Source organism: Acipenser ruthenus, chromosome 19 (genome assembly GCF_902713425.1).
Source record: "Acipenser ruthenus chromosome 19, fAciRut3.2 maternal haplotype, whole genome shotgun sequence".
Classification (NCBI taxonomy): domain Eukaryota; kingdom Metazoa; phylum Chordata; class Actinopteri; order Acipenseriformes; family Acipenseridae; genus Acipenser; species Acipenser ruthenus.
In genome coordinates, this window is record NC_081207.1 from 4,872,924 (window position 1) to 4,900,850 (window position 27,927).

Sequence of the window (27,927 nt, forward strand, 5' to 3'; positions counted from 1 at the left end):
TATAAGCATGTTAAAATCATGATGCAATATTACCATGTAAATGCCTTGATATGTAAGGTAAATCTGTGTGAAATAATAGAATAATATATCCCACATCGCAATCTCAAATTAAATTAAATTCTGCTTAATGAATGCTAAGAAACTTGGTTTATTATGTGCTCATTCCAATATCTCCTTCTCTTTCTGTAAATGTTAGCTGTCCCTGGACACTGCCCTAGAGCTGAAGATACCTGAGGAACACGAGGGCGGGCAGGAAATGCGCTCCTATTCTCTGGAGGACCTCAAAGAGCTGCAGAACAAACTGATGCTGATGTCTGGGAAAGGTGAACAAGGACAATCTGAAGTGGATCATTTTGCAGAGGTAAATACAGAGAGAAGACAGCTAAATACATTGCATCTAATCACATTAATGTTTTTATAGATTTGGCTGTGGGATTCTCTTTATAGTAACTCATGTAAATGTTTGTTTTTTCTTGCTGCAGGTTTTCTCAAATGTCCAGAGGCTTGCTGTGTCTTTCATTGACCTGTACTCTGCTGGAAATATGCTCTTTAGGAAATGGGAAGCTAATGTGTACTGCTCTGAGAATAACCAAGCAGGTGTTATCATGGATTTCCACCTCAACAAAACAATTGAGGAGATCATAGTTGATGGTCCCATAGTGGAGCAGCTCCCAGAGATATGCAGAAAAATGGAAAAATGTTTGGCGTCTTGGCGGGATTTCATGAACGAGAAGAGATCACAGCATTATTACTTGAACTACTACACTGCAGAGCAGATTGTATTCTTGTGTAACAAGCTGTCTTCTGCAGATGTGGACCAGCTAGAGGACCAACAAGTTATGATGATGCTTTCATTCATTAAACCCAACTGTACTGCAACAGATGTCCGGAAAGCATGGCACCAGTGGAATTATGACAAACTGGAAAAGCAACCAAAGAAAAAACAAGAGGTGGACCTCCAGTCTTACATTGATGACATTCGCATGGAAGTTGACACCTCTGAGATCAACAGACAAGAGACCTACAGCATCCACGATCTGCCAGTTGTATTGTCCAGTGCCAAGGCAGCAGATAAGTTAGATTTGGTTTGGAACTTTTACATGAGAGATATGAAGTATTTTCTGCCACATTGTTTAGATATTGGCACCCTTGGTGAACTTTTAGCTATTCTGGCTTCCATGTCGAAACCTGTCCTCAGAAGTCTTCCACCAGGCTTGCAAGATGGACGTCCAAATCTTATCGCCTGCCCACACTCCGAGGTGCTTACTACTTCTATTTGCGTTTTCATGTCGAACAAGGAAGAGCAGCTGCCCACATACGACGAGGTGCTCTTGTGCACAGCGGAGACTACTTACGAGCAAGTGGAGCTGTTCTTGAGAAGATGCCTCATCCAAGGCTACAAGGGGAAGAAGGTCTATGCCATGCTTTACGCAGACGAGCTAACTTACGAAGTCAGCTTTAAATTTGAGCAACTGTTTAATCGGCTCAAAATGCAAAGCAGGCTTCACTACCAGCTGGTTATAATCTGCAACTGTGACAGGGAGCACTATTACATCCCATCAGCTTTCAGTCAGTACAAGGTCCATGTGATACCCCAAGAACCACTGACAAATATTCAGACGTACCTATCAAGCCACTACAGAGTTCCACCTGAAGTTGCTACAGCGGCTTCCGTTTTCAGAGACAGAATGTTTGTTGGAGTTGTGTCTTCCAAAAGAGCTGGAGTCGGTAAGCATCTGGAATTGTTGGGGGTGTATGTTTAAATTAAACAAGACTTCTTTATATCTTTGGATGTTGACAGTTACTTGTTTTAAAAGCAAAATCAATAAAAGCATTTAAAATCTAAGTTACAAGTTATATCTTAAATGTTAACCAAAGTTAATCATAATTATATATTCAATGTATTTTAAGGTAAATCACTATATGTCAGAAGGCGATACGAAGAACTCGAACAAACTCATAACAAGGACGCTATGCTGAAATGCATAAGACTGATAGAACCAAAGGTTGATGAAAACAAAGTCCTTCAGTCTATATTGCCCTTGTTAAACAGCTCCACGCAGAACAAGCTAACAGTCTTTCATTTTGATATCACCTCTTCAGTGAGTAGTTTCCATTACAATTGTCTGCCTGTTTCTGAGAGCTCTCTCTCACTCACTTTTTTTTTTTTTTTTTAACTCTTCATTAGCATTTAACTGGAATTTAATAGTGCTTCACAATAGGGACCTAGTTCTTGGTCCTTAACTAGAATATTTTTTTATTTTTCTTCTGTAGAATTATAGGGTTCTATTTTCCACTGTGCTCTATTGATAAAGTGTGACTATTTTAATTTAATAAGGTAAAAGAAAATCACGCTTTCTGTAATTACAGCTGTTTTCATATTTTTCTTTTACTCTTAAATGTATGTGGTTTTCATATTGAATAAATGGGATATGTAAATTGACACACCTTTTAATAGTTTTATAGTAAAGAGTCTTCTGAAATCTGTTATTTCATCTTCAATTTGTTTTTAGGTTCAGAAAGGTCTCTCTGAATTTCTCTTTAAACTGCTGGTCCTGCATTACTTGATGGATGCTGAAGGTAAAATGTGGAAATGCAGCAATAGACATCTGTATGTCGTTGAGATCCTTGAAACATCAGACGTGAAGAAACAGACAAGACCTGTAAGTGTTTTATATAGTTTTTTTCCACTATACACTGTTAAAGTGATTGCAGCTAACAACATTAATTCATTACCAGTTGTGCACTTCTATTTGTTACCTAGGTCCCAGAAGTACAGTTTTGAAAGAAACACATGTTCTAGTAAACATGATATTGGGTACTACCACTTTAGTAAAGAAATCAGTTAGTGTTACACTTGCTTGGTCATTTCACTTGGACGATGAAGTTGTACACCCTTCAATGACTTCTTCCTTTTTTATTAACCAATCAGCTGCTTCCACTAATGACCAGCATTCTTTGACCCAGAAGACACTGCTGAAGTGAAATAACCCAGGAAGTTCAATTGTAACAAATATCTTGTGACTAAGGCTTAGAAACTGAGAACTACCTGATATGAAAATGAAAATACATGTTTGCTATAACACAATTGCAAATTGAGAACAGTGTAGCTGCAAAATAGGATTGTTGGAATCATCTTTGTTAGCTACTATTCAAGTTTTTGTAAAGCAACACTAGAAATATACAGGATATGGTTGTGAAAATCATATGCAAGTTAAATATTCAGCATCTCTAGTAGAAAACATAAAAATGAACTACATGCACAAATATTAGCCAACAACAGATTTTCATTTGATCAGTTTTTAGTTATTTAATTAAATATCTTATTTATTTTTCTTAGGGATCAAACACTCCACATTACTCTTTCCTGAATATCTTCCCTAAAGTATTCTGCAGACCTCCCAAAGAAGTTCTGGAGCTAGAAATGGGCATGCATGACAGTACATACCAGGTCATGACAGACCCACTAATGGATGACCAAGAATTCAGAAGTGAAGCCTTTCAAAGACCCTTTCAGTACCTTAAGCGGTTCCACAAACATGAAAACATTGACACTTTTACTTACAGCGGCACTGAAGGAACCCATGTTGAGTGTCTGCAGTTGTTCTTTATCTACTGTGGTATAATAGATCCATCGTGGTCAGAGCTGAGGAACTTTGCCTGGTTCCTGAATTTGCAGCTACAAGACTGCGAGACATCTGTTTTTTGTGACTTCAGTTTCACTGGTGACACTTTACAAGGTTTTAAAAACTTTGTAGTTGACTTCATGATTCTTATGGCAAAAGATTTTGCAACACCTTCTCTCAGTATCTCTGACCAAAGTCCTGGGAGACAACAATTTAACTTCGATAGGGTCACGGAAGAGGACCTTGCTCCTTTCCGTATCAGAAAGAAGTGGGAGACGGAACCACACCCGTACATCTTTTTCAATGACGATCACGTATCCATGACCTTCATCGGCTTCCACCTCCAGGTGAATGGCAATGCAGTTGATGCAATCGACCCTTCGACTGGCAGAGTTATTAAGAACAACATCATGACTCCACAGCTCTATGAAGGCCTTAGGCTTCAGAGAGTGCCGTTTAATATAAATTTTGATGAACTCCCGAGAGAGAAGAAGATACAGTATCTTTGCCATGTGCTTGGAGTTCAGTGGCCCATTGACCCTGATGAGACCTATGAACTCACCACAGACAATATGCTGAAGATGCTTGCCATCCACATGAGGTTCAGGTGTGGCATCCCTGTCATAATCATGGGAGAAACTGGCTGTGGCAAGACCAGACTTATCAAGTTCCTTTGTGAACTGCGGAAGTGTGGTGCCCCAATGGAAAACATGAAACTTGTAAAGGTTCATGGAGGAACAACTGCAGAAATGATTTACTTGAAAGTAAGGGAAGCAGAATCCATCTCATACGCCGGTAAGGAAGAATATGGCTTTGACTCTGTCCTGTTCTTTGACGAAGCCAACACGACCGAAGCTGTAAGCAGTATCAAAGAAGTACTTTGTGACAAAACTGTAGAAGGAGAACCTTTGGCTGCCTACACAGGTCTGCAGATTGTAGCTGCATGCAACCCTTACAGAAAGCATACAGATGAAATGATCGGACGCTTAGAATCGGCAGGTCTGGGTTACAAGGTTGGAGCAGAAGAGACCGAAGACAAACTGGGATCCATTCCTCTGCGGCAGCTTGTTTACAGAGTGCAGGCATTGCCTCCAAGCATGATTCCTTTAGTGTGGGACTTTGGACAGCTTAATGATCATACTGAAAAGATGTACATCCAGCAAATTGTGCAGAGAGTGGTTAAGACCATCGACATTCATGTTGACTACATTCCTCTCATCACAGATGTGTTGTCCACCTCACAGTGTTACATGAGGCGGAGAAAAGATGAATGTAGCTTTGTCAGCCTGAGAGATGTGGAACGTTGCATGCATGTTTTTGTATGGTTTTACAGTAATCATAAAATGTTGCTCCAAGAGTTGAAAGAGTTCATGAATAAAGAAAATAAATATGAGAAACTCTTAGATGAAAGAAATGAAAGAAATGAAATTGTCTGGTCCCTGGTAATGGCAGTCGGTGTTTGTTATCATGCCTGTTTGGAAAAGAAGGAAGAATACAGAAAAGAAATCTGTGCTCACCTTCCCAAATCTTACTATCCTTTCAAGGTCCTGCAAGAAATCTCACTTATGCAAGATCTTCTATTGAGTGGTGTGCCTTTGGGAAAGACAATAGCACGAAACAGCGCTTTGAAAGAAAATGTCTTCATGATGGTCATCTGCATAGAACTCCGGATCCCACTGTTTTTGGTTGGAAAACCAGGAAGTTCTAAATCACTGGCTAAAACTTTAGTGGCAGATGCTATGCAAGGCCAAGCAGCGCATTCAGATTTGTATAAAGAACTGAAGCAGATCCATCTTGTTTCATTCCAGTGCAGCCCTCACTCTACCCCTGAAGGCATCATCAACACTTTCAAACAGTGTGCTCGCTTTCAAGAAGGAAAAAATTTGAAGGAGTATGTATCAGTTGTGGTCCTTGATGAAATTGGCTTAGCCGAAGATTCTGCTAAAATGCCCCTGAAGACCCTTCACCCACTCCTGGAGGAAGGCTGCATTGATGATGAGCCTCTTCCACATAAAAAAGTTGGCTTTGTTGGGATTTCCAACTGGGCTTTGGACCCTGCCAAAATGAACAGAGGTATTTTTGTGTCCCGTGGAGATCCGGATGAAAAAGAGTTAATCGCAAGTGCCAAGGGGATATGTTCTTCGGAGCCCATGATACTTAAGAAAGTCCAGGGATTCTTTAAAGGGTTTGCCAAAGCTTATTTAGACATCTGTAAAGAACAAGGCAAAGAGTTCTTTGGTCTCCGGGATTATTACAGTCTTATAAAGATGGTGTTTGCAATTGCGAAATTCACTAATCAAGAGCCCACTGCTCAGCAGATCGTGGAGGCGGTGCTCAGGAATTTCAGTGGTAGAGATGACGTTGATGCTGTGGCTGCTTTTACTTCAAACGTTACAATGAGAATTGACATGGATAATATCAACCCCTTTGAACTGGTCAGACAAAACATTTGTGCAGACAGTCAGGACAGCGAATGTCGATACCTGCTGGTTTTGACAAAAAACTATGTTGCTCTCCAGATACTTCAACAAACATTCTTCTCAGACCGAAGTCAGCCAGAAATAATCTTTGGCTCAAGCTTCCCAAAGGATCAGGAGTATACCCAGATTTGCCGCAATATCAACCGTGTAAAGATCTGTATGGAAACGGGACAAACCATCATTCTTCTCAACCTACAGAACCTTTATGAAAGTCTGTATGATGCCCTTAACCAGTACTACGTTTGCCTTGGTGGACAGAAGTATGTGGACTTGGGATTGGGGACACACCGTGTCAAGTGTAGGGTTCATAAGGATTTCAGGCTCATAGTCATTGAGGAGAAAGAAGTGGTCTACAAGCAGTTCCCTATCCCTCTCATTAACAGACTTGAAAAGCATTATCTTGACATTAACACAATCCTCAAGAGTGACCAGAAACAAATTGTCGAAAAGTTGAGGAAGTGGGTGGATGTCTTCGTTGCAGTCGACAATCAGCAATCTTTTGCCCAAGAGACCCAGATGTATGTTCCATCTGATGTCTTTATTGGCTACCATTCTGACACGTGTGCATCAGTGGTCCTGCAAGTGACAGAGAAACTGAAGGGAGATGCAGACATCACAGAAACAAAGAGAAAAGTGCTGGATGAGGCCAAACACATTCTACTCAGCTGTGCCACTCCGGATTCAGTGGTGAGGCTAAGCAACTCTCGATTGTCGAAAGTGGAGTCTGACCAGCTGGTAAAGGAGTACTTTGAGAATCAAAGACACAGCTCACTCGCAGACTTTGTCATTTCACACACAGAGCTGGAAGATCGGGGCCTGGCAGCATTCACAGAGGTAATTTATCTCTCAAGTGTTTTTATTCATTGATGACTTTAACTGTTGTTATACCTTTTGTTATAAGAGCATGTAACTAGGGCATTTATAAACAACCTTATAATTGTAATATAGCATGACGCTTTACACTAGCGATATGTCGTTAAAATGCCATTGTAACTTTAATTCCTTGTTCCTTTTTTAGTTACTTTTGGAACCATGTTTACTTGATATTTTTTTCATTTATTTATTTATTTTAGGTTACAACTTTCTCCCGGCTTCTCACAGCTTCTGATATTGAAAAACTGTCCAGTGAAATTCATGGTCTTCCGAACATTGTACTTCTGTCCCTGCAACAATTTGATACTGAACACTCTTTCCTCAAAAAGATCAGGTTTGTAAAGTGCAATATACTGCATGTGGTGATCACTCAAAACCCAGTTTATTCCCAACCAGCTTTAGTTTCTTGAAGCTTTCAACACACTTGATTTGCAAGTGGCAGTTGAAATATGTGCACCTTTCCAGTAAGTTAACACAAAATACTAAGATGTTTTTAAAATATATTTTTTCAGACATTTTCTTGATGCCAACGTTGGAAACAAAATCCTTATAATTCAGACTGATTTTGAAGAAGGTTCTCAAAGTGCAAACCTGATTGCATCAGCAAAGTAAGTCCTTATTTAGGGTGATGTCTTGCAACATTGAAGATACTGTAAGGGTCACATGATACATTGTTTAAAGATCACTTGTGTTATTGGAGAATTTGTTTTCTGTTTTCTTTTTTAGATATTCTGCTATAAACGAAATTAATAAAACCAAGGAAGGGGGTAGAGTTTTTGTCTATTTCATAACTAAGCTTCCTCGAATGGAAGGAGGGACCTCATATGTAGGTTTTCATGGAGGTAAGGTGATATTAAACTTTGTAAATCGTGTAACTGTGACTAATAAAATGCATACATTAAAATACATGAAAATTGTAAAAGAAATGTGCCTGAATATTTTTCTTTGTGGGATATCTTCTTCTTCAACTCAACTCAAATCATTGTAATTAAAGCTGATTTAACCTGATTTCCCTTTCTGTGCTTAGGTCCTTGGAAGTCTGTCCATATTGACGATCTCAGGAGATCGAAGGACATCGTTTCTGATATCACTGCTTTAAGGAACCTAACCATCAGTCAACTGTTTGAAGAAAAAGCTGAGCAACCTGAAGGTAAGAAGAAAGAGGTGTCCCAGTATGGTGTTTTGCTAGTGTGGTTTAGTACACCAAGTTGTTTTTGTTATTATTATTATTATTATTATTATTATTATTATTATTATTATTATTATTATTATTATTAATAATTTCGAAGCAGACGCCCTTATCCAGGGCGACTTACAATTGTTACAAGATATCACATTATACACATTATACAGATATCACATAATATTTTTACATACAATTACCCATTTATACAGTTGGGTTTTTACTGGAGCAATCTAGGTAAAGTACCTTGCTCAGGGGTACAGCAGCAGTGTCCCCCACCTGGGATTGAACCCACGACCCTCCAGTCAAGAGTCCAGAGCCCTAACCACTACTCCACACTGCTGCCCCGTCATTATATATATATCTATATCTATATCTATATCTATATATCTATATCATTTTAGTAAGATAAAGCTGTTCTCCATGATCTGTTGGTTTGAAAGAAACGTTAATTTAAGTATTTGTTTTCTTTGCAGCAATGGTGATAGGTGTCGAGGCTTCTGAAATGACAGAGCCCCCAGAAAATGAAGAAAACAATGTATGTTTTGACATTAGGCATGACTTTTGTAGCTGCAGCACTGTTTATTTACATTATAAGGCATCTGTATGTTACAGTGCTTACAATAAGTGATTACAACAATAACTGATTTTAAACTGGTTTGTCCCTTTTAAGACAAGGAAGTGATTAATTATAATTCAGGAAGGATTGGTTAATTGACTTACCAGGTGTTTTATGCAAGCATATTGCATATATTGTTATTTTCTTCTTAGCTTGACATGTTTAGCATCATAATATAGGTTCACAAGTTTTGTTGCCTGTAATAAGTGTGTGCATTCAAAGTACAACTTAATGTAACTGCTGTGGATATTACATCCTTCTGGGTCGGATGATATATGTACATTTCATCTGTAAATTTCAGGACTCTGAAAACATACTAGACACAACCTCGCTGGTTAGAAGCTGTGTGCAGAGCGCTGTTGGGATGCTGAGGGACCAATACGAAGGGACCAATCGTAGCACCAAGAGAGTGCAGATACTGCTGACGCTGCTAGCAGAAGACGAGGAACTCAACGGTACATTGCTGAGATTCTAATTCATAATGAACGTAGGTGAACAAATAACCCCTGGGGGAAAAACACCAGCAAGATTAGTATAGAGTTTAAAGGGTGACAGTATTGAGACCTCCCGCTGTTTATACCCACTGTCTTTCGTAGCATTTTCTTCTTATTATTGGTATGAGTTAGATAGTCGTTTCTTATTTTTTGTAAACTTCTACAGCTTCCTTTTTGAAAACAATGAAGAGAAGACTGTACACCCTGCTGGCTAGAAATGATGAGAACTCTCTGTCAGCCAAGAACTGGGTTTTCAAGGAAGCAACAAACATTGATGCCCTGCAGGAAGGAGGGACGTTCAGGTAAGCCTTCAAAATTATAAGAAGACATGCACATTTATGTGGTGTTCAGCAAACCCCTGTAATGAACTATTAAGGCATTTATCGAAACAGTATGCATTTTAGACCCAACGTAAATGTACTACTAATATAGATATGGCACTTAAGGAATGTGTTTTATAAATGTTCTAGACTGTTTCAATAACAGTAGGATAGGAAAGTGTAATGGATAGCAAATGTTATCTATTTATAAAAATTAGATTTAAAAAAAAAAAAAAAAATGCTCCTGAGATATAGCTCTTTGAATAGGACCCCAGTTTAATGTGACTCATAAGATATGTGATTTTAATTGATTAGTCAATCGCACACTGTGATGTACTGTTTCAAGGGTGTTGATTGTGTTGATCATGCTGTCCTCCTCTGCAGACACACCCTGTGGAAGCGAGTCCAGGTTGTGGTCATCCCTTACCTGGCCCAGGTGATCTCCCTCATAGACAGGGATTGTAACCTGGACATTCTGACGGATACAAATTCAGATCGACTTGTGAAAAAACTCTGGATGGACATTTTTGGTGATTTAAAGCTGCTAGATATACCCTATACAAGAGTTGACAAGAAGTAAGCATTTACTATTTGTATAATCTTTACCACCCTCATACATTGTTGATGTAGAAATACAGCCTGTTATTAGGAAGAATTACATATACTAATGCAATGTGAAGCAAATGTTAAGAACTTGATTAGACTACAAGTTAGCATTAATATACTAATGCAATGTGAAGCAAATGTGTTCTAATGAGTTCTGACCAAGTTAGCATTAAACAATCCCAAACTGTTATCATAGATTGTGTACATTTTGTTATATACAATAAATGTTGCTTCACCATAATTTAAAATGTTATACCAGGGACAGTCTCAGTACAGTATCTATTAAAACGTAATACCAATAGCAGGATGCACACATTGATCTATACTATGATATTTTTTTCCTGAGGTTTTGATGTGTTGCTTGTCACTCTTGATTTTTACAGTTCTGAGTCCAAGACGATTCTTGTGCAAAACTACATGAAATTGGATATGGGGGTTTGTAGCACCATGCCTTTCAGCTGGAGGATAAAGGATTACCTTGAAGACCTCTGGGTTCATGCTCTGCAACAAGAAGGTACAATCTGATTCATTTACAGTGACTTTTGGTTTTGCTGATATGAATGTGTCCATGTTGCAGGATTTAGTTGTGCTTTTGAGATGTATCTTCCTTCATGATTTGATCAGGAAATCTTTTCACTCTAGGACACACCCACAAGCAGTTTGAAGAGTTTTTCAGTAAAACTCCGCTCGGACGTTATATGTCGCAAGCAAATGAAGAAGTGAAGAACGAATTTTACTACCGATATCTGCAAGATTTTCTCCTGATGACGATGAATGTCTCCTCTCAAGTGGAGTTGGAGGTGAATTTTCATTCTGTCTGCTTTTTCAAAAAAAAAATGTATATTTATTTATTTAGACGATCAAGGTTTTCGGGGAAAAAAATCATCTATAAAACTATTTTTAATGTTGTGCTTTTGGAAGACGTAGCTGCTTGACGCTGCCTGTGAATTTGTAGATTATGGACTGGAATGGGAAAACATGTTGGGGAAAACTGCAACCTGTTTTTGTTCACCTTCTCCATAGTTTCTACACCAAGCACTGACATCCTGTGTGCATGAGCTAAGAATCAGCTTAGGCATTGAGGAGGAGGTGCCCTCGCTACCCTGGGTTCATTCAGCTTACCATCAATTCAAGAAGCGTCTGCAGAACTTTTCAAGAATGATCACTATTTATCCAGAACTGGCAGCACTGCTCCAACAAAGTAATGGAGGGGAAGGATTAAAAATGGTAAGCATATCATTTTTGTAAAATAATGCTTGTCACTAGATTGGGTCAGTCTAGGTAAAGCCAATCAAGGCATTCAGTCTCTGCATTATATATAAGAAAAATGTAATCTGAAAAAACGGAATACATGTATTTTTGTGTTTTTACACAGGATATAGACATCTATGCTGCTACTGCCTGCATTGAGTTGCTGGAGCCCCATAATTTGAAGACCGATGAGTCCTGTCAAGCTTGGCTGCGGCAGGTTAAGAGTCTTCAGATTCCAGTTGAGCTGGTCTGCTCTGAGGAGTATGCCCAGCTGTATGGGGACCGATGCCACGCTCTGGTCAGTTTTGTCAGGTGAGTACTAGAGGTCTTCATAATGTATGACATACAGAACAAGCTTGGCAGGTACAAAGGATCAGAGGATACACCTTTAAATGGTGTTTTGCCAGCGCACCCATGAAAACACAATTGAAATTGATTTGAAATTTAAAAAAAAAGGTGTGCATTTTATATGTTGTTGGAACTGACATGCATTCAGGTTTTTAAATTGTTGTGCAATGTACAATTTGTACGATATGTTTTATTTGATTAATTTTAGATCTGGGTGGAATCGTATCTATTCCCTGTCCTTGTTTGTGGAACATGTGCTGCTGGGAATCGAGACTGTAAGCAAGGGACTGCCGGAGCTGGTAGAGGAACACACTCTCAAGTTAGGAAAGGTAACGTCTGTCTTTGCCATGCTAGTCTGCCTTTACTGTATCCAGTGGATCTAGCTTTAGAAAAAAATACACATTTGTAAAGTATTAAATGTACTGTTGCATTATTTGTTGAGGTAGCAATCGTGGTATATTTCTCCTGATTCTGAGACTCCAGATGTTTTTTTATTAAAATGCCGAAGTAGCATATTATAAAGAATATGTGCATCAAATTATATTGAATAATACGTACCTTATTGCTATATCATTAATAATACGTGCCTTATTGCTATATCATTGTTGTGTTTGGTTTCACTGCTAAGAGTGCCTGTGCTTGTACCATTTATACTGTGACATTTTCTCTTTCTATAGTGTCTCCAGGAAAATTCTGATTTAAAATCCAACAAACCTTTTGTAGCTGTGATTGACATACTTAAAAGTTGCAAAGAAGCAGCAAGTAAAAGGTTTTTCAGGTATTTATTTCTGATGGTTAACCTTTTTGGGTTAAGATTTATACCCAAGCTAGCTTAATCACCCAAGATGCACTGTTTGGAGAACATTTTGAAGCAAGTTGATAAAAATGATGTTGCATTAAATTATTAACTTTAGTGATGAACTGTTATGAGGCTTGGAATAGTCAGTTGCTGAGTCGGATGGAAACAATGCAACGCATGGAAATTCCAAATGGAAAATGATTTGCATACTAGTGAAAAAGCATTTTTTTAAATCTTTTTTTTCTTGTGGCGCAGGTACGGTCAGCAGCCATGCCCTGTATGTCTGGAGGATCCATGTGATCCAGTGCTCCTGCCATGTGATCACATCTATTGCCAGGCCTGTATTGGGAAGTGGTTTGGTCCTGCACAGATGTATTGTCCGGTTTGTAAAACAGCTATCCAAGATGACTTCGAAGTGAAAGTTTCGGAAGAAATCAGGTATGCATAGGCTTTTACTGCTTCCCATCTACGAGCAAAGCATTGCAACGAGACACCTGAATCAAACCCCACTCTACAGTGCTAATCTGTTTAGCAGACACTTTTATCCAAAGTGACTTAGAGTCTAAGGTGTGAACTATCCATCAACAACTGCTGCTGCACTTACAATAGGACCTCGGTTTTACGTCTCATCCGAAGGACGGAGCTCAAGGAGGTTAAGTGACTTGCTCAGGGTCACACACAGTGAGTCAGTGGCTTAGCCGGGATTTGAACCGGGATCCTCCTGGTACCAAGCCCCTTTTAACCACTGGACCACCACGCTGCTGTATTACACCATTGGCACTTGCATGTATGCTAGATACATCTAGATGTCTACTTGCTATATGCACCAAGCCATCCCATGATGTGGATCAACCTTGTATTTAATGTTGCCATTGATTTTATAGAACTTTCTAATTACATATATTATTTAATTGATTTTAGAACTTTGTGTGTTACTGAAACCTGCTATCCTCGATGTCTTTCAGGGAGGCGGTGCAGTCGAATGTCCATTTCCGAAACAGATGCAATGCTTTTTTCATCGATGTGGTGTCCACTGTGTGCTTTAAGGACAATTCTCCTCCTTCAGAGAGCATCATCCATCACCTTCTCTCTCTCTTGCTGGTTGCCAATGATGCAATTCCACTTGTTAACAAAGGTGAGCTTACTGTATTAAAATAAGTTTTGACAATATTTAATAATTGATTTATATATGTATGTATGTATGTAGAGATAAAATGTATTTAACCTATCCTTGTGGTATCCTTGTGTGTATATATTAACATATTAATACGTTGTTTAAAAAGAATTTTAATATTTAAATTAACCTTTTTTCTTTTCTTTTTAAAGATAGCAAGTTCCACACCAAAGCTCTTTCTCCATTTGATGACTATGTAGATAGAACTCCAGTTGTCCGATCAGTGGTGCTCAAACTGCTGTTAAAATACAGGTAAGAGACAGACGGCTTTAAAACAGTAATTAAACTGTTTAGTGATCCAAAAACTGACAAGAGAATACCGAAAATCTACACTCCCTGCGTCTCTTATTAATCATATGGACATGAGCCTCGGGGCGTTTCCTGGTTTTTATTTCTTTCTTTTACTATAAAGTATTACTATATTGATTCATAGACCAGCAAAAAATATGAGTTTAAATAGATACAGTACGTGTTATTAAATTATTTGCTTTGCTATTTTCTTTTGTTGTTTTAGCTTTGAAAGAGTTAAAAATTATCTACAACAACACCTTTCCTCTGTTGAAAGAAGTTTACTTCTAGGAGACGAGGATAAGACTGAACTCTATGCCCTCTTCATAAACTGTTTGGAGGTAGACTGTTTATTTGTACTGCTTTATGTACAACTAGTGTCACAAAGAAAACCCAGTTTTAATGTATCCTTCCAACACCTGACAGCATGTTAACTTACAAACCTAAAAAATATTAATCAAAATGTTTTACAGTTTTTGATTTACCATTACAAAAAAGTGTAATTAAGTTATTGTTAACATTTTTGTACTACAGTAATTACTGTATGCAAGTCTGGGACATCCAGATATACATATGATTAATTGTAATAATTTTCATGCTTGTTATATTTAAAGTATATATAGTGAATAAGAGCAGGTTACTTGTAACATGCATTATTAAATTGGCAGCTTGGTGACTTCATTAGTATTTGTTTATTTTTACATAGGACTCCATGTATGAGAATGCTCACTGCTTTACAGTCTCAGAACAGCAATCATTGTTGGAACAGGAAAGTCATTTCTTAAGACACGCCATTAGAAATAAAGGCTCCAGTGTTTCAGTGGAATATCTTCAGGAGATAGCGAGGATTCGTCTCTCTCTTGACATGGCTGCAAACTTTCTGGTTGAACCTGGAAATTCAGGTACTGTGATTTAGTTAATGACAATCTTTTTTGATTCTAGTCACTATGCTCTATGAAAATATTTCTGGGGGCAAGTATAAAGCAAGAAGAGATTGTGAAAATTGAATACTTTAATTCAATCCTCTTATACACTTTCAAAAAACAGTATACAGATGACTTTGTCGCCCATTACTTAGACTTGCTTAAGTTTGGGGTTCAGATAAGTGGGCATGTGGGTGTGACTCAGTTTTCCAGCTTATGATGTGTCTGAACTTTTTTGTTCTTTCTTTTTTCTTTAGGGTCACAACTGCAGATACCTGGAGGTCAGCACACGTCAGAATTCCTGAAAAGCGTTAAACAGTTGTGTGAAGGAAGCGGGAATGACTGGTATCGGATTTACCTGGCTCGGAAAATCTGCCGTCAGCAAGGCATGGAATTCGTACAGCAGCTGTTAAATAATAATAATTTCAGATGGATATTCCCTGTTGAAATTGTTCAGCAGCAGGTAACGATTCAACCCAGTCCACCAAGGTGTCTTGCACTGCTGAGGGATTTGTTTATAACTGCATGCAATTGAAGTCGCAATTGCCAGATAATTATACTTTTTTCTTTTTTTCAAAAAGTGGTCTGGAAACTGGTTTTAAACTGTCAGAAACCAGCGGAGTTGGTAAACGACCAGCTAGAGTTGGTCATGCTTTTGAACTGTCCTTTATCATTTTAACTTGTGATGGAAGCCCTTAGCAAAACATAAGTGCCCAAGCTTGTTGTTTGCTCTCAATAATGTAAACCATGCAAAAAAAATTACTATTCTCTTTATTTTTCCCTCCTGTAGCATGACCAGCCAGGCCAGATGGACCGGTTCCTGGTATGTGGTGATGTTTACAAAACTTTCCGTGATGCAGTTGGCAAGGCAATGATCGAGTGTAAAACAGAGGGCATAGCAGAGGCACACAAGGTAATAGAATTGATGCATTTCTTACATACTGTACACTATTGACTCAAGCAGCATGTTCTCTAAGATTAAAACCAATGTTCCAGTAAATAACCCATCAGACCCTTGCAATGTTTCATAATGATGAAACTGCATTAGTGGCTCTCTGTTTCCCAGTCAAAGTTGCATAATGTGAATTATCACTACTGTAAGTTAAGCTGTAGCTCTGTTTTTGCCGTTCTCCAGAACTGCAACCGTCCAGCAGATAATCAAGCTTTGTACCTGGTCCTGGCTCTGTTCCGAGAGGTGACCACACTTTACGGATCAGCAAACCAACTCGTCCACCCAAAACCTGCGGTGAGTGTAATTAAGCTATCGATGGACATTTTTATAAGTTGCATGAAGCCTTTGATCTATCTTTTGTTTGCATTTTAATGTTTGTTTATTTTTTCGATGTGTGTGTTTTTTTTTTTTCAGCAATGTGAGGCACTAATTGAATTTATCAAGAATTCGAATATACTCGGCACTCAAGAGCTAAAGCACTTGGCTGACTCCTTGGTCAGAAATAGTCTTGAAACCCTTGCTGTCCGCCCTGGTTATCCAAGCACATTGCAGACGATAATGGAACTGACCGTTCACACAGCTGCTGTACTCTTGTGTGGAAAGGATGGGATTCTGGCCCCACTGAAACAGCTGGCCTTTGTTCCAGCAAACATGCAGGTTGGAACTTTTTTCTTAACTAACTATACAATCTGGAGTACATCTCATGTCTATGTGAACTGGTGTCTAGTTTGAAGGCATATGGTATTTGTGAAGATACTGTATTGACATTCTTTTTATCTGTAAACCGTATGTGTACAACTTGGTTTTGGAATTACTTGAACTATTAACCCCAGTATGTGGGCCAATAACTGATAAAATAGTGCAGTTCAGTCAACGTTGACCATGTTACAAAACACATTGTCAAAATACTTCTTGTTGAAACGTTGGTCTAATTGTACTTTGTACTACAATTTCCTATGTAATGGTACTCCATACAATCATTTGGTGGGTATACCGATCACCCAGGAGTGACCTATACTGTGTATTTACAAATGATTGGAATAATTAGTGTTGTTCGGTTTGATGACTGGAGATATTGCAGACAAATAAAGCTTTTTTGTACAGCATAGTATTTTTTATATTTTGTTAAATTTACTACTGTTTTCTTCATAGAATGCCTTCTTGCCAACAATGCCCGAGGATATGATGGCAGTAGCCCAGCAAGTATTAGGGCAAGTGCATTGGTATGGTAAGTATAGTTCACTTCCTTAACTGAAAAATGATTTTTAAATACAATGTACTGTGTCCTACATAAAGTGAACAAGATGTGAGCTTTTTACATTATAATATTGATGCATTTCATTATAGCACGTTTGTTTCTATTCCCACACAGTGTGTCCAAATGGTCATCCATGTGCTGTTGGTGAGGTAAATAATAAAGTAATAATAATCATCTAAATAATTCAACTGCACTGCTTTCTTATATTTTTATTCACACTGTTGCTGTTGATTTGTACCATGTTTGCAGTGTGGACAACCAATGGAGAGAAGAAAGTGCATTGACTGTGGTGCTGAAATGGGAGGAGAAAACCATGTACCTGTTCAAGGATTTAAACAGATGGAAGTAAAGTAAGTAAAAAGACTATGTATTCATTATTTATATATATATAATTGGTCCCTCCAGGATTCCACGATCGCAGGAAAAATCACAGAATTTGCTCAGGCAGAATTTAATTTTTTTGGAAAAATATCCCAAAACTCTAAAATTTGCTCCCTACTATCACTGTACATGTCACTAGAGCGCATACACGCTATTTGTATATTGAGAAGTGTGGCTGGGTTTCAGTGCAAGCTTTAGTTCAGCCATGGAGAGATCCTAAGGGCATCAGTGAGCTCCAGAAACAAATCGAAATTAGCACCGAATATAACGGCAAAAGACAGGGCAAGTCCAGTATTTCCAATAACTCACCGTCATAGCTTCTGTTAAAACGGCAGAAGACTGTGACTGTTTTACAAAAGGATTTCATAGTTTAGTCGCAAGGTCAAAGCGAAGCATTGTTCTGTTACTCCTGTGTGAGGTCAGAGAAAAACAATTAGGACCTTGCTTGTACTCTCTATGCTGCAGGTCCTGAAAGATGTCATTCTAATTGTATATGGAAATACACACGTATTTTTGTACATGGTGTAGTAACATGAATGCTCAAAAAGGAAGTGGATGGTGAATTACATTAGATATTACTTGGGATGACACATTTTTGTGAAAATCCTCTTTTTTTTTTTAAGTTGTTACTTTCCCATTTGTGTTCTGGTATGTGATGGTAGCACTTTCACATTGTGGTCTTGGTCAAAGAAAAAAGCTAGTTTATCAGCCAATCAGTGTTGCCTGTCACTGTTTCCAAGCGCTTGTCTCAGCTTCCAAACTATTTCTATGTTCTGTCTTGATGTGGATACGTTTTAAAATTACAACATTTTGGTGAACAACACATGTTTCTAAAAATACAGTTACATTTGTACAAAAATGCTCCAAGCCTCGTACACATTTGTAAAACAGTGCATTTGCAAAATGTACCAATGCTAATTTGAATCCCAGTGCACAACTACAATCTTATTCTGCTAGGCAAGTGTTATTATTACTAATGTGATTAAATATAGTCATATGTTTTGGCCATAACTGTATTTAATTTATTTTTTAAGAATTGTTATGTTTGATGTATATTTTAGAAAGTGGCATCCAATAGTCAGTGCTATAAGTTTTTTTTTAAAAAGTGGACTCTCTTTGATTTCCATAAAATATGACAAACATGTTTGTTCTGTTTTTTTTTCTTTCAGATTTTAGTAATGTGATTTAATAAAAAATTTTTTTTTAACTACCTGACTTTTTCTTATTTATTTATACTCATTAACACTGTTTTTCATTAAAGTCATTGCCTCAGAATTGTACGGAAAACACTATTTTCTTGTTGCAGATTTATATATATATATATATATTAATATATATATATATATATATATATATATATATATATATATACACTGTATAAAGAAACTAAGTGGAGCATACAAAACTAACAGCAAAGTTGGTCTACTTGACTTAGGTTATTTTTGAATTTATGGATTAATAAATAGTATGAATTGTACGGATGTACATTTATTTTTTTTGCCTAAAGACAGCTCTACTACAGTTACCAAATGTACAGTAACAACATAATACTGACTTGGATATGGTGTAGTTAAGGTTTTAAATGCTTTATCTTTATGTAATGATAGTGTGAACGAAACACCAAGGTACTACTGTACGTGCACATTGCTATATCACTCATCATGTGTTTAATTCATGTTCGACTTGAATAAAGAGGTCTTGTCTTGTCTCCACAGAGGTGATCGAACCCAACGTGGCCACGTTCTGGGAGACCCGCGGAAGAGAGACAGTGCAGCGATGCTGGATACCAGGGAGATTTCCTCTGTGCCCTTCATACTGATTCGATTCCTCACTCACATGGCTATGCTACTGGGAGCTGCGCAGGATCCACAGGTACAGCGCTGCATACCAATAGCTTTTGACACAGAGATAGAGTGGGCATGTTTTCAAAGACTTCAAGTCTGTTTACTGCCACTGTTTTGATAATTGCTGATAAATGTGTGTTCTTTGTGTACCAAAGTTATGCAAGTCAAAGGTCTACTAGTGCATGGTACTTTAGTGTATTTCTGGAAGTAAAATATATGCAGGGATTATCGCATTTTTACGATTTAAGCAGAAGTATTTAGATTCATCAAGTTTTTCATTTTGAGTGACCCGTCCCCCAAAGTCTCTTCAGCTGTTTTACTTATTTTGAGACTGGAGTAAACCTTTTTTTTTTTTTTTTTTTTTAACATATATATATCTAAAGTCCATAGCACAAATAATAAAGCCAGTGGTCACAAACCCAGCGGAGTTCCTGTTTGCCCATTTGATGAAGGACCTGGACCAGCTGATAAGGTCCCTGGGGAAAGGAGTGGACGACACAGCCAACGCTGTCCACCTGATGCTCTGCAGCCTTATGGAACAGCACCAGCATCAGTGTAAGTGGACTTGGGCAGGGAGATAAGCAAGTCATTTCGGGGACCTGTTTTGTTTTCAGAGGGAAGTGATCTCTTTTTACCTTTCCTCATGATGGAATCTGACAGCATCCTTGTTTTTCAGGGCCTGTGTGTTATGATGCTACTCTGTCAACTAAAGAGAAAAGAAATGGCTGGGAGACGGCTATTGCTTCCAGTGTTATCACACCTGAACTCAAGGTAAGAATGCGTTTCAACTGCATTTTAATATTAACAAGAGTTTGGTAGGCTGGCTTTGACAGTTCCCAAGCACCACCCTTCCGTCATACATTATGCTCTATTTCTGTTGTAACATTTTAACTTTCAACTTCCCCCCCCACCCTCTTTTAAACAAAACCAGAAATTAGAACGCCAGCTGAAAGAAGTAAACGAACAAATCCGGAACGATAAGCGGATCTCCTCCAGCCCAGTTGTGAAGATCCTGTATGGAAACCCCAAGACGTTCCTGGCCAGTCTGCCCGAGCACAGTGCGGTCCACTGCTCCGCCATCTGGAGCTGCAGGGACAGGATTTCTGTCCAGCACTTGGCTCACATTGTTGAGCAGAATGACGGCAAAGACACTCTGCCTGTTTTATGGAAGTTTTTGCAAAAGGTATTTTAGTCCTTTAACATATCCTGTGTATGTCTTAACCGTTACATTTGAAACCGTGTGTATCAGGGGAAAGTACATAAGCATGTAATGGTATAACCTGAAGCAGTGGTCGACATTCATTCCATTCCAGGTAACTCATTATAAAATGTAAGCAGTCCTGAGCCTCATTCTAATGTTTAATTGAACTAGATGTTCAATTAAGTAATTAAGCACCTGGTTGGAACAAAGTGCTGGATAGAACCACGACCACTGACTTAAAGAAAGTATCCCTTCATGGATCAGTGACCCTGTATTGGTTATGAATGTCATGCTAGGACTAACATAACTAGTTTTGCCTTTTCGTTCATTATCGGAACCTGTCCCTATTATGATTCTCTTAGCGTTAGTCACATATAAATAGCATTACATTGCTTGCTTGCACCTTTTGCTTGTAGGAAGCTGAGCTGAAGCTTGTCAAGTTTCTACCAGATCTGCTTGATCTGCAAAGAGATTTGGTTAAGAAATTCCAGAATGTGACTGACCTGATGCATGGCTCAATCAGTGACTTTATTCAAAGTCAACAAGCAGGTAATTCATTTACAAAATATGCATGATACTGAAATTCTGTACACAACATTCCCTTCGCTCTGAAAGCAATGTTTCTGCCATACAGTAAAGAACCATTCCTTCAGAACTTCTGGATAGTTGATGTCATTTATATTATATTCCTTGTATCCCTTTAAAGAGATTATGGGATTGTTACTTTTGTTTGTGTTAGTACCGAGAATGCATTTTTAATGGACGCATCACTCATTTTATGTCCTAGCACTAGCGAAAAATAAATGAACCATGTATGATTTTGTAAACCAAGCTTTATCTGCAAAGTAATTTCTCAACCTGTCCTGTTTTCATTTAGCATCATTAAGAGAGTGGTATGAGAAGAGAATTCAGATCTTTCTGGCGTTATGGAATCAGCTCAGAACTTCACTGGCTACGAATGGTAAAAAAAAATAACTACTTTTTTCATGCTTTTGCTTGTTTAGCTAAAAAAAAAAAGATAATTTATTGACACCATAAAAGTGAAATTATATCTGCTTTTAAGATGGGTGTTGCAATGATTTAGTGGCATTGTGAACTAGTGGAATGGTGTCCAAGGTTCAGTATCGGGGTGGTTGATATTACATGTAATAATAAATCCTGTTTCCCCCACCCCCTCTCGCCTGCAGGTGAAATTAAGATCCCTGAAGAATATTGCAGCAGAGATCTAAAGCTGGACAGTGATTTCCCTGTGCTTCTCCCGAGACGCCAGGGCCTCGGGCTGTGCTCCACTGCCCTGGTGAGCTACCTCATTGCGCTCCACAATGACCTGGTCTACACTGTGGAGAAATTCACTGAAGAAACGCAGGGGTTGGTTTTTATTTTTGTTCTTTTCATTTCTTTGTTTATTTAATATTTAGCACGCTAACTTTAGTTTTACAAAACTGGATTGTTTTTATTATTTACTGAATTGTAAACGGAATAATACATCGTTTGTTTTGTTAGTTGGTATTTTATTAAAAGCAGCCATACAGCAGATAGCAGAATCGTAATATACATTGCATCCAAGTGCATGTAAGTCCTTCTCCCAACAGATACACTGTGAGCCCAGCGGATCTCAGCGACCTTCACGTGATAAAGTACGAGGTGGAGAGAGACCTGATGCCCCTGGTTCTATCAAACTGCCAGTACAGCATGGAGCGAGGACAGGAAACCCTGCCAGAGTTCGATCTGCAGAAAATCCAGCAGCAAGTAACAAACCGGTTCCTGCGAGGCAAACCTCTGATTACCTTCACTGTGAGTCTAGCAGCACGTGTGCAGTATGCTCCTATTACTATTGTGCACCCTCTAGCTGGCTTTCTAATACTGTGGCACAGTGGATCCGGAATGGAAATCAGACTCCCATTGCAGAGCAGTTTGGTCCTTTCCAGGCTTTAGTTAATTAGTAACACAGACCAATCTTAAAGTCATTAACTTGGGTGTACACCCCAGGTGTTGCATGTATTTCCTCTGGTAATTAAATGTCTTGAAGATTTTATTGGAATTTGGGTAATTTGTATTTGTCGAACTATGTATGGCTGGACCATTATAAATATATATTTTTATAAAAACTACAAGCTTTTAGTATGCCTGTTTTATATTTAGATGCTGAGGAAAGCAAATAACTGGGATTATATTTTTATTTGAAAATCCTGGCAATAGATTAACAAGGGGGTTTGCACAGGTCTTATTAGTCCTATATTGTGCATTTCTATTTGTATTGTATTAGATTAATGTTCTGTTGTTTCTAAACGTTTAAATAAAACACTTAACCATTTCAGGGAATACCGACATTGCTCAACAGACAAGACCGAAATTACGAAAACATATTTAAGGACGTGAAAGAAAAACTTGTGCAGGTAAGTGGAGAGCTATCTGTAACTCCCAGAAAGAAAGAGGAACGGTAAAGAACTGTCCTTTTCAATTTGACTGTTTTACATTCTTTTAGGATTCCCTCCCGAATGCAGTAATGAATGCCCTGAGCGGGGAGTTTCAGTCATACAGTGACGTGTGTGAGGCCCTGTCAGTGGTTGAAGTGACGCTGGGATTCCTTGCGAAGACTGGGGGGGAGGCCGAGATGCAGCTGGTGAAGTACGTGCAAGACATCCTGCAGATGGGAGATCAGACTTCTGAACACATACTAAAGGTACAGTAAGCATTCTGCTGTGGGGTGAACCATTCTACTGCACCTTACAGGGAGGTGTTGTAGGGGGATAGAAGCTACCAACACACCAAATCAGGGGGGGGTATAGTTAAGTTGAAAAAATGTCCAAAACCAAATTACGATTTGTGGAAAACACATTTGTCAATGCTTCTTGTTTTTGATAATTCTTGTTTTTGTGTAATCTAAAAGATACGTTAATACAGTAAGCTTTACAATTTCTTTTAAATCTATTGATCTCCTTTTAAATTTGCAGGCGTTAAGCAGATGTAACCTGAAGCACGTCATTGCTCTGTGGCAGTATCTAACTGCAAGGAAATCGGAGTGTATTATTCACCTCAAGCGGGTAGGGAAACGATTCAAATCCTGTGCATGAGAGGAATATCATTATTTTTGTAAAGTAAAAGGGATATAGGGGAAAGATCACCAGTAATTAAGTTTTTTTTTTTTTGGCAGTAATGTTTCTAAAAAGGTTTTGCAATCACTGCTCACTAAAATGCATGAGAACATCCATGATATGCATTAGAATTCATCTGCATCCTGAATATGGCCTTTTTTTCAAAAATATAAAAATAAATGTTTTTTCTGCCACTTGTTAGGACCCATTTGCAGGGATCTGCAAAGAGTATAAAAAAAACCTTGATGCCGATAAGCAGAGACTCCTGACTGGGTTCTTTGCGCAAGGGAATGTGGACACCTTTGTTCTGGAGATGCACGAATTTCTGCTTCTGAACCTGAAGAATGTCCAAGCTGCTGATGTCTACAAACCTACCTGGAGGTAACGCAAGTGAAGCAAATAATTTCCCAGTCGTCCCAAATAAGAATCCTGATACTTATCTGAGCTTGTGCACACTACAAGCCTTTTATAGTGACCAGTAAACCAGAAAATATCATCTAATTAATATACATTGGTTAAAAATAGTACCTTCAAATTTAGAAGCTATAGAAGTTTTCTTTAATTTTCAACCTGAAATTTCTTTTTCTTTTCTTTTGCAGCCTGAAAGACACGCTGATCCCCTACATAGAAAGAAAAGACCTTGATATCCCACCAGAACTGGAAGAGTTTTTTCCTAAAGAAATCTTACTGTCGCAGTGTGTCGAGGCCTGGAAATTTGCAGTCACCTATAAACAAGAACGCGCACAAAGATAAACGCTTTGCAGCAAGCAATTCTAACTTCGTTTTAGACAGCTTTTTATTGCTTGAAAAGGTAAACTTATATTGTTAAACATCGCAAAACATCACAAAATCCATTCATGCTTTGAAGAAATACAGGCAGATGCATGTCCTGTAAATTTAAGTTATTTGATAAGCATTCGCTATTGCAATGACAGTCTGTCTACTGCATAAAACTGCACACATTTTTTTTTTTATATTGGTGCACATATTCCATTTTATTAAAAAAAGTATCTCAATGCACAGTACATGTAGTTAGTTACTCAATGCAATAAAGTAGTTGCAAAATGTTTCAAAGGACGTTATACATACAATGTGTACAGTAATAAATGCACATAGCATAAAGTTAATATAGAAAACTATATAGTGCAAATTAGAACGTGTTTCCAAACATATAAATGCAGTTTTTGAAGAGATTTGTTGGACAGAAAGGGTATACTTACTGTGCCTTACACTCCTACTGTCACCTATGTATGTACCTGCTTTCTGTGGGCGTTTGTTCAGTTCAGGTCTGCTGGTTTGTATTTTGCACATACTGTAGTGTATGTAGATAATGAGGATGAAACTGTTCTTTTGTAATACCAGAGCTGTGTGGTCAGCTTCAGCCATTACCTCTTTCATTGTATGCGTTCCTTCACTATGTTTACGTTATAAAACCAAACTGATCTTTGGTATTTAGAAGTCAGTTCGATTTTCACAGGCCCAGATTCCTGACAGAGCTCATTTTGCAAGGTCTGCTAAGATTTTGCAGAATTTAGGATCTACCATAGAGGTTAAACTACTGACACTCAAAATACCTAAAGAACACTGCTCTAAACCCAGTGACATTCACCCACACTCCCTATACATTTATCTTACTTTACATTTGGAGCACTGCCCCTTAAACTTGCACATAATTTATTACATTTGAAGCTAACTTATCCTTTAACAATAAAATAGCTTTAGACAACAGACACAGTTTGCCGACTTTGTAAAATCAGGCTGCAGTCTATCTAATATTCCTACATGGGTTTAAAAAAAAAACAACAAAAAAACACTCCACTGTGTGTAATTCTATACAGTAATGAAATTTGTTAAAAAATGAAGTTTTTTTTTTCCAATATTCTGTACAAGCCTGTAACAATATATAGTTCTCTGCTTCTAAACTGGAACATGTATAACAATTACTTAAACTTTGCACTGTTATAAGCCATGTGTTGCTTATAAGCCATCTGTAAGCCATGTGTTATAAATATGTTTCCCTTAGTTCTTTGTAAACATGGAAGATGTTTATATGTTAGTTGAAAAATAGTAACTATTTGATATAATATATTAAACATTTCAGTACTGTTGCCTGGATCACTGCCTGTTGTCTTAAGCAGTTAAGTTTGACAATCCAAAATTGTACTGTTTTAGCAACATTTCGTTTTTTAGTAGTGAGGACTGTAGTCCCAGAATAATCCCTCTGATGCTGCTTCCATTACATATATTTTTTTATGTTTTTTTTTTTTTTGTTGTTGATTGGTAGTAAAATTAAGTTTTCAACCACAAATGTGAAAGGCCTGTTTTTATAATGCGTACATAATCATGATTGCAGGAATAGCTTGAGGATCTCGATATCTTGAGCATTGTTATAAATGGATTAATCAGTGTATCAGTAGTTTCCTTGGTGCCATAAGGATCATATATTGACAAACCCTAAAATATCTGAATAGAAAAGGCTTGCAGTCAGGTCTGCTCATGTTTGTGACAGAGACGCAGTTTAGAATTTAGAATACATTGTCTTTCGTTGATAAAGGTGCCTTTGCTTGTTTCTGAATTTTTAGGTGTAGGGTATCTACATTTGAGGGTTGGCTGCATTGTTTATCTTGTGATTTCATTTAAAATTGTTCTCGCTATTAAAAAATAAAAATCATCATAATTAAAGTGATATTTGTTGAGTGTTTTTTTCTTTTTTTTGGTTGGGGAAAATGATTTTGCAAGGTTGGTCGAATTAAGTATTTACACATTTGTAAGACTTGCTTTGTGTCTTATTTAAATGTTTATGAACAAAATAGTTTACTAATAACCGTGTAGAATAGTTTTATGAACATAACCGTTATTAATTAAAAACTAAAAGTATTCTTTTAAATAACTCCCCTAAATAACAGCTGTAAATTAGTCAATTTTACAGTTCAAAAGTCGAGATTTAAAGCCCATTAAAACCACTAGAGGGTGCTGAGCTTCCATGAAATGTAATCATTTGAACTCTTTTCAGTCCATAGGCTATTGTTATGAGACACACTTCAAAAATGGTAAAACAGTATTAGTAATCGCCAATTATCTTTGAATATGGATGTGTTTTAAGGGGGCTGCTTCCACATATAAAATAATAATTTACTGCTTAGTTTTAGACTGTTAAACAGCCTTAGGTAGTACATGCAGAGGTTTAGGTAAGTGCTGTACAACACCATAACATGTCCATCAGTTTTGTTCGTGTGTGTTGAACAAATGAAAACAACAAATCTAATACAGAAAGAGTAAAAACGATTACATAAAAATGGAGCTCAACGTGACAAAAGTTAGATTGTTACAAAATAAGTTTGGGGGTACTGGGGTTTTCTTCCTGATTTATGGTTAGCACTGTGATACCGATGTTCAGTATCAAATGAGTAATTAGTACATTAGTAGTCGTAGCTTTTTAAAAGAGGAGGCCTGTGGACGTTGCCACCCAAGCGTGGAGAAGCTCGGTGTCTCTACTGAGGCAGGGTGGTCGACAGCAAGCAGGACAAAAAACAAACAAGCGCAGAGCTGCAGCCAGATGTGGGAGGTTCCGGTTCACTTGGTGTTCAGGGCACCTGATCACTACCGAGACTCATAAAACAAGGCCGGGTGAGGCACAGCCTTGCACTGTCATTTGGGAGTGGGGTGAAGAGGTGCGGAAAGCAAAGAATCTAGTTGCATATACATTGAGCCAACGCAGATACGTGATGTACTGTACAGCAATGGCAGAAACTTTTAAAAAAAAATGTAATTACACAACCAATTGTATGTGATGATAACCTTTGTAATGTTACATCTTTCAATGAATCAGTGGCAAAAGGACATGTCTTGTATTGCTGAGGTTGTAAGCCGGAGAGTGTGCTCTGAAGCACATTACAAAAACACTACTTCTGTTACTGCTGGGTCCCCTTTTGGTCTTATTGGCATTATCTATTATCTATGAAGATGTTTAGCGTTATAATGGAAGGAGGTTTTTTTTGTTAAAATACGAAAACAAATATTACAAAACTGTTCTTTGTTTGGGTCAGATCCCCCTGCTATAATGATGATGTCTTTCACACAACAAAATGTTGTCCAGTCTAGGCCTATAAATCAGACAACCTTGAAATCAATGAAGTTTCAGCCCAGAGAGATGCTCATTTGTTCTTTGGTCTGTCTTACACCTGCCACTACTGCTTTGGACAATGAAAAAAC

General features: G+C 37.9%; 1 protein-coding gene across 2 annotated transcripts in view; it reads left to right on the forward strand.

The window, feature by feature from the left end:
• The window catches only part of LOC117424281 (E3 ubiquitin-protein ligase rnf213-alpha-like), a 44,948-nt gene extending 18,547 nt beyond the window's left edge, over window positions 1–26,401 (forward strand). For both annotated transcript variants that reach the window (XM_058992416.1, XM_034040490.3), the window contains exons 26-69: window positions 197–361; window positions 483–1,728; window positions 1,912–2,102; window positions 2,514–2,663; window positions 3,341–6,940; window positions 7,180–7,313; window positions 7,492–7,587; window positions 7,706–7,821; window positions 8,007–8,129; window positions 8,639–8,700; window positions 9,083–9,236; window positions 9,442–9,577; window positions 9,980–10,171; window positions 10,585–10,715; window positions 10,844–11,001; window positions 11,225–11,428; window positions 11,577–11,764; window positions 12,009–12,129; window positions 12,478–12,578; window positions 12,855–13,037; window positions 13,565–13,734; window positions 13,926–14,025; window positions 14,288–14,402; window positions 14,768–14,963; window positions 15,242–15,447; window positions 15,775–15,897; window positions 16,120–16,230; window positions 16,351–16,593; window positions 17,089–17,164; window positions 17,309–17,343; window positions 17,444–17,544; window positions 19,291–19,447; window positions 19,803–19,974; window positions 20,096–20,190; window positions 20,351–20,602; window positions 21,037–21,169; window positions 21,498–21,581; window positions 21,808–21,988; window positions 22,213–22,414; window positions 22,939–23,016; window positions 23,106–23,303; window positions 23,575–23,664; window positions 23,918–24,096; window positions 24,315–26,401. In XM_058992416.1, the coding sequence (XP_058848399.1) occupies window positions 197–361; window positions 483–1,728; window positions 1,912–2,102; window positions 2,514–2,663; window positions 3,341–6,940; window positions 7,180–7,313; window positions 7,492–7,587; window positions 7,706–7,821; window positions 8,007–8,129; window positions 8,639–8,700; window positions 9,083–9,236; window positions 9,442–9,577; window positions 9,980–10,171; window positions 10,585–10,715; window positions 10,844–11,001; window positions 11,225–11,428; window positions 11,577–11,764; window positions 12,009–12,129; window positions 12,478–12,578; window positions 12,855–13,037; window positions 13,565–13,734; window positions 13,926–14,025; window positions 14,288–14,402; window positions 14,768–14,963; window positions 15,242–15,447; window positions 15,775–15,897; window positions 16,120–16,230; window positions 16,351–16,593; window positions 17,089–17,164; window positions 17,309–17,343; window positions 17,444–17,544; window positions 19,291–19,447; window positions 19,803–19,974; window positions 20,096–20,190; window positions 20,351–20,602; window positions 21,037–21,169; window positions 21,498–21,581; window positions 21,808–21,988; window positions 22,213–22,414; window positions 22,939–23,016; window positions 23,106–23,303; window positions 23,575–23,664; window positions 23,918–24,096; window positions 24,315–24,468 (10,902 nt within the window). In that variant the 3' untranslated portion in view covers window positions 24,469–26,401. The remainder of the gene's footprint in view (window positions 1–196; window positions 362–482; window positions 1,729–1,911; window positions 2,103–2,513; window positions 2,664–3,340; window positions 6,941–7,179; window positions 7,314–7,491; window positions 7,588–7,705; window positions 7,822–8,006; window positions 8,130–8,638; window positions 8,701–9,082; window positions 9,237–9,441; window positions 9,578–9,979; window positions 10,172–10,584; window positions 10,716–10,843; window positions 11,002–11,224; window positions 11,429–11,576; window positions 11,765–12,008; window positions 12,130–12,477; window positions 12,579–12,854; window positions 13,038–13,564; window positions 13,735–13,925; window positions 14,026–14,287; window positions 14,403–14,767; window positions 14,964–15,241; window positions 15,448–15,774; window positions 15,898–16,119; window positions 16,231–16,350; window positions 16,594–17,088; window positions 17,165–17,308; window positions 17,344–17,443; window positions 17,545–19,290; window positions 19,448–19,802; window positions 19,975–20,095; window positions 20,191–20,350; window positions 20,603–21,036; window positions 21,170–21,497; window positions 21,582–21,807; window positions 21,989–22,212; window positions 22,415–22,938; window positions 23,017–23,105; window positions 23,304–23,574; window positions 23,665–23,917; window positions 24,097–24,314) is intronic.
• Window positions 26,402–27,927: the final 1,526 nt, after the last annotated feature.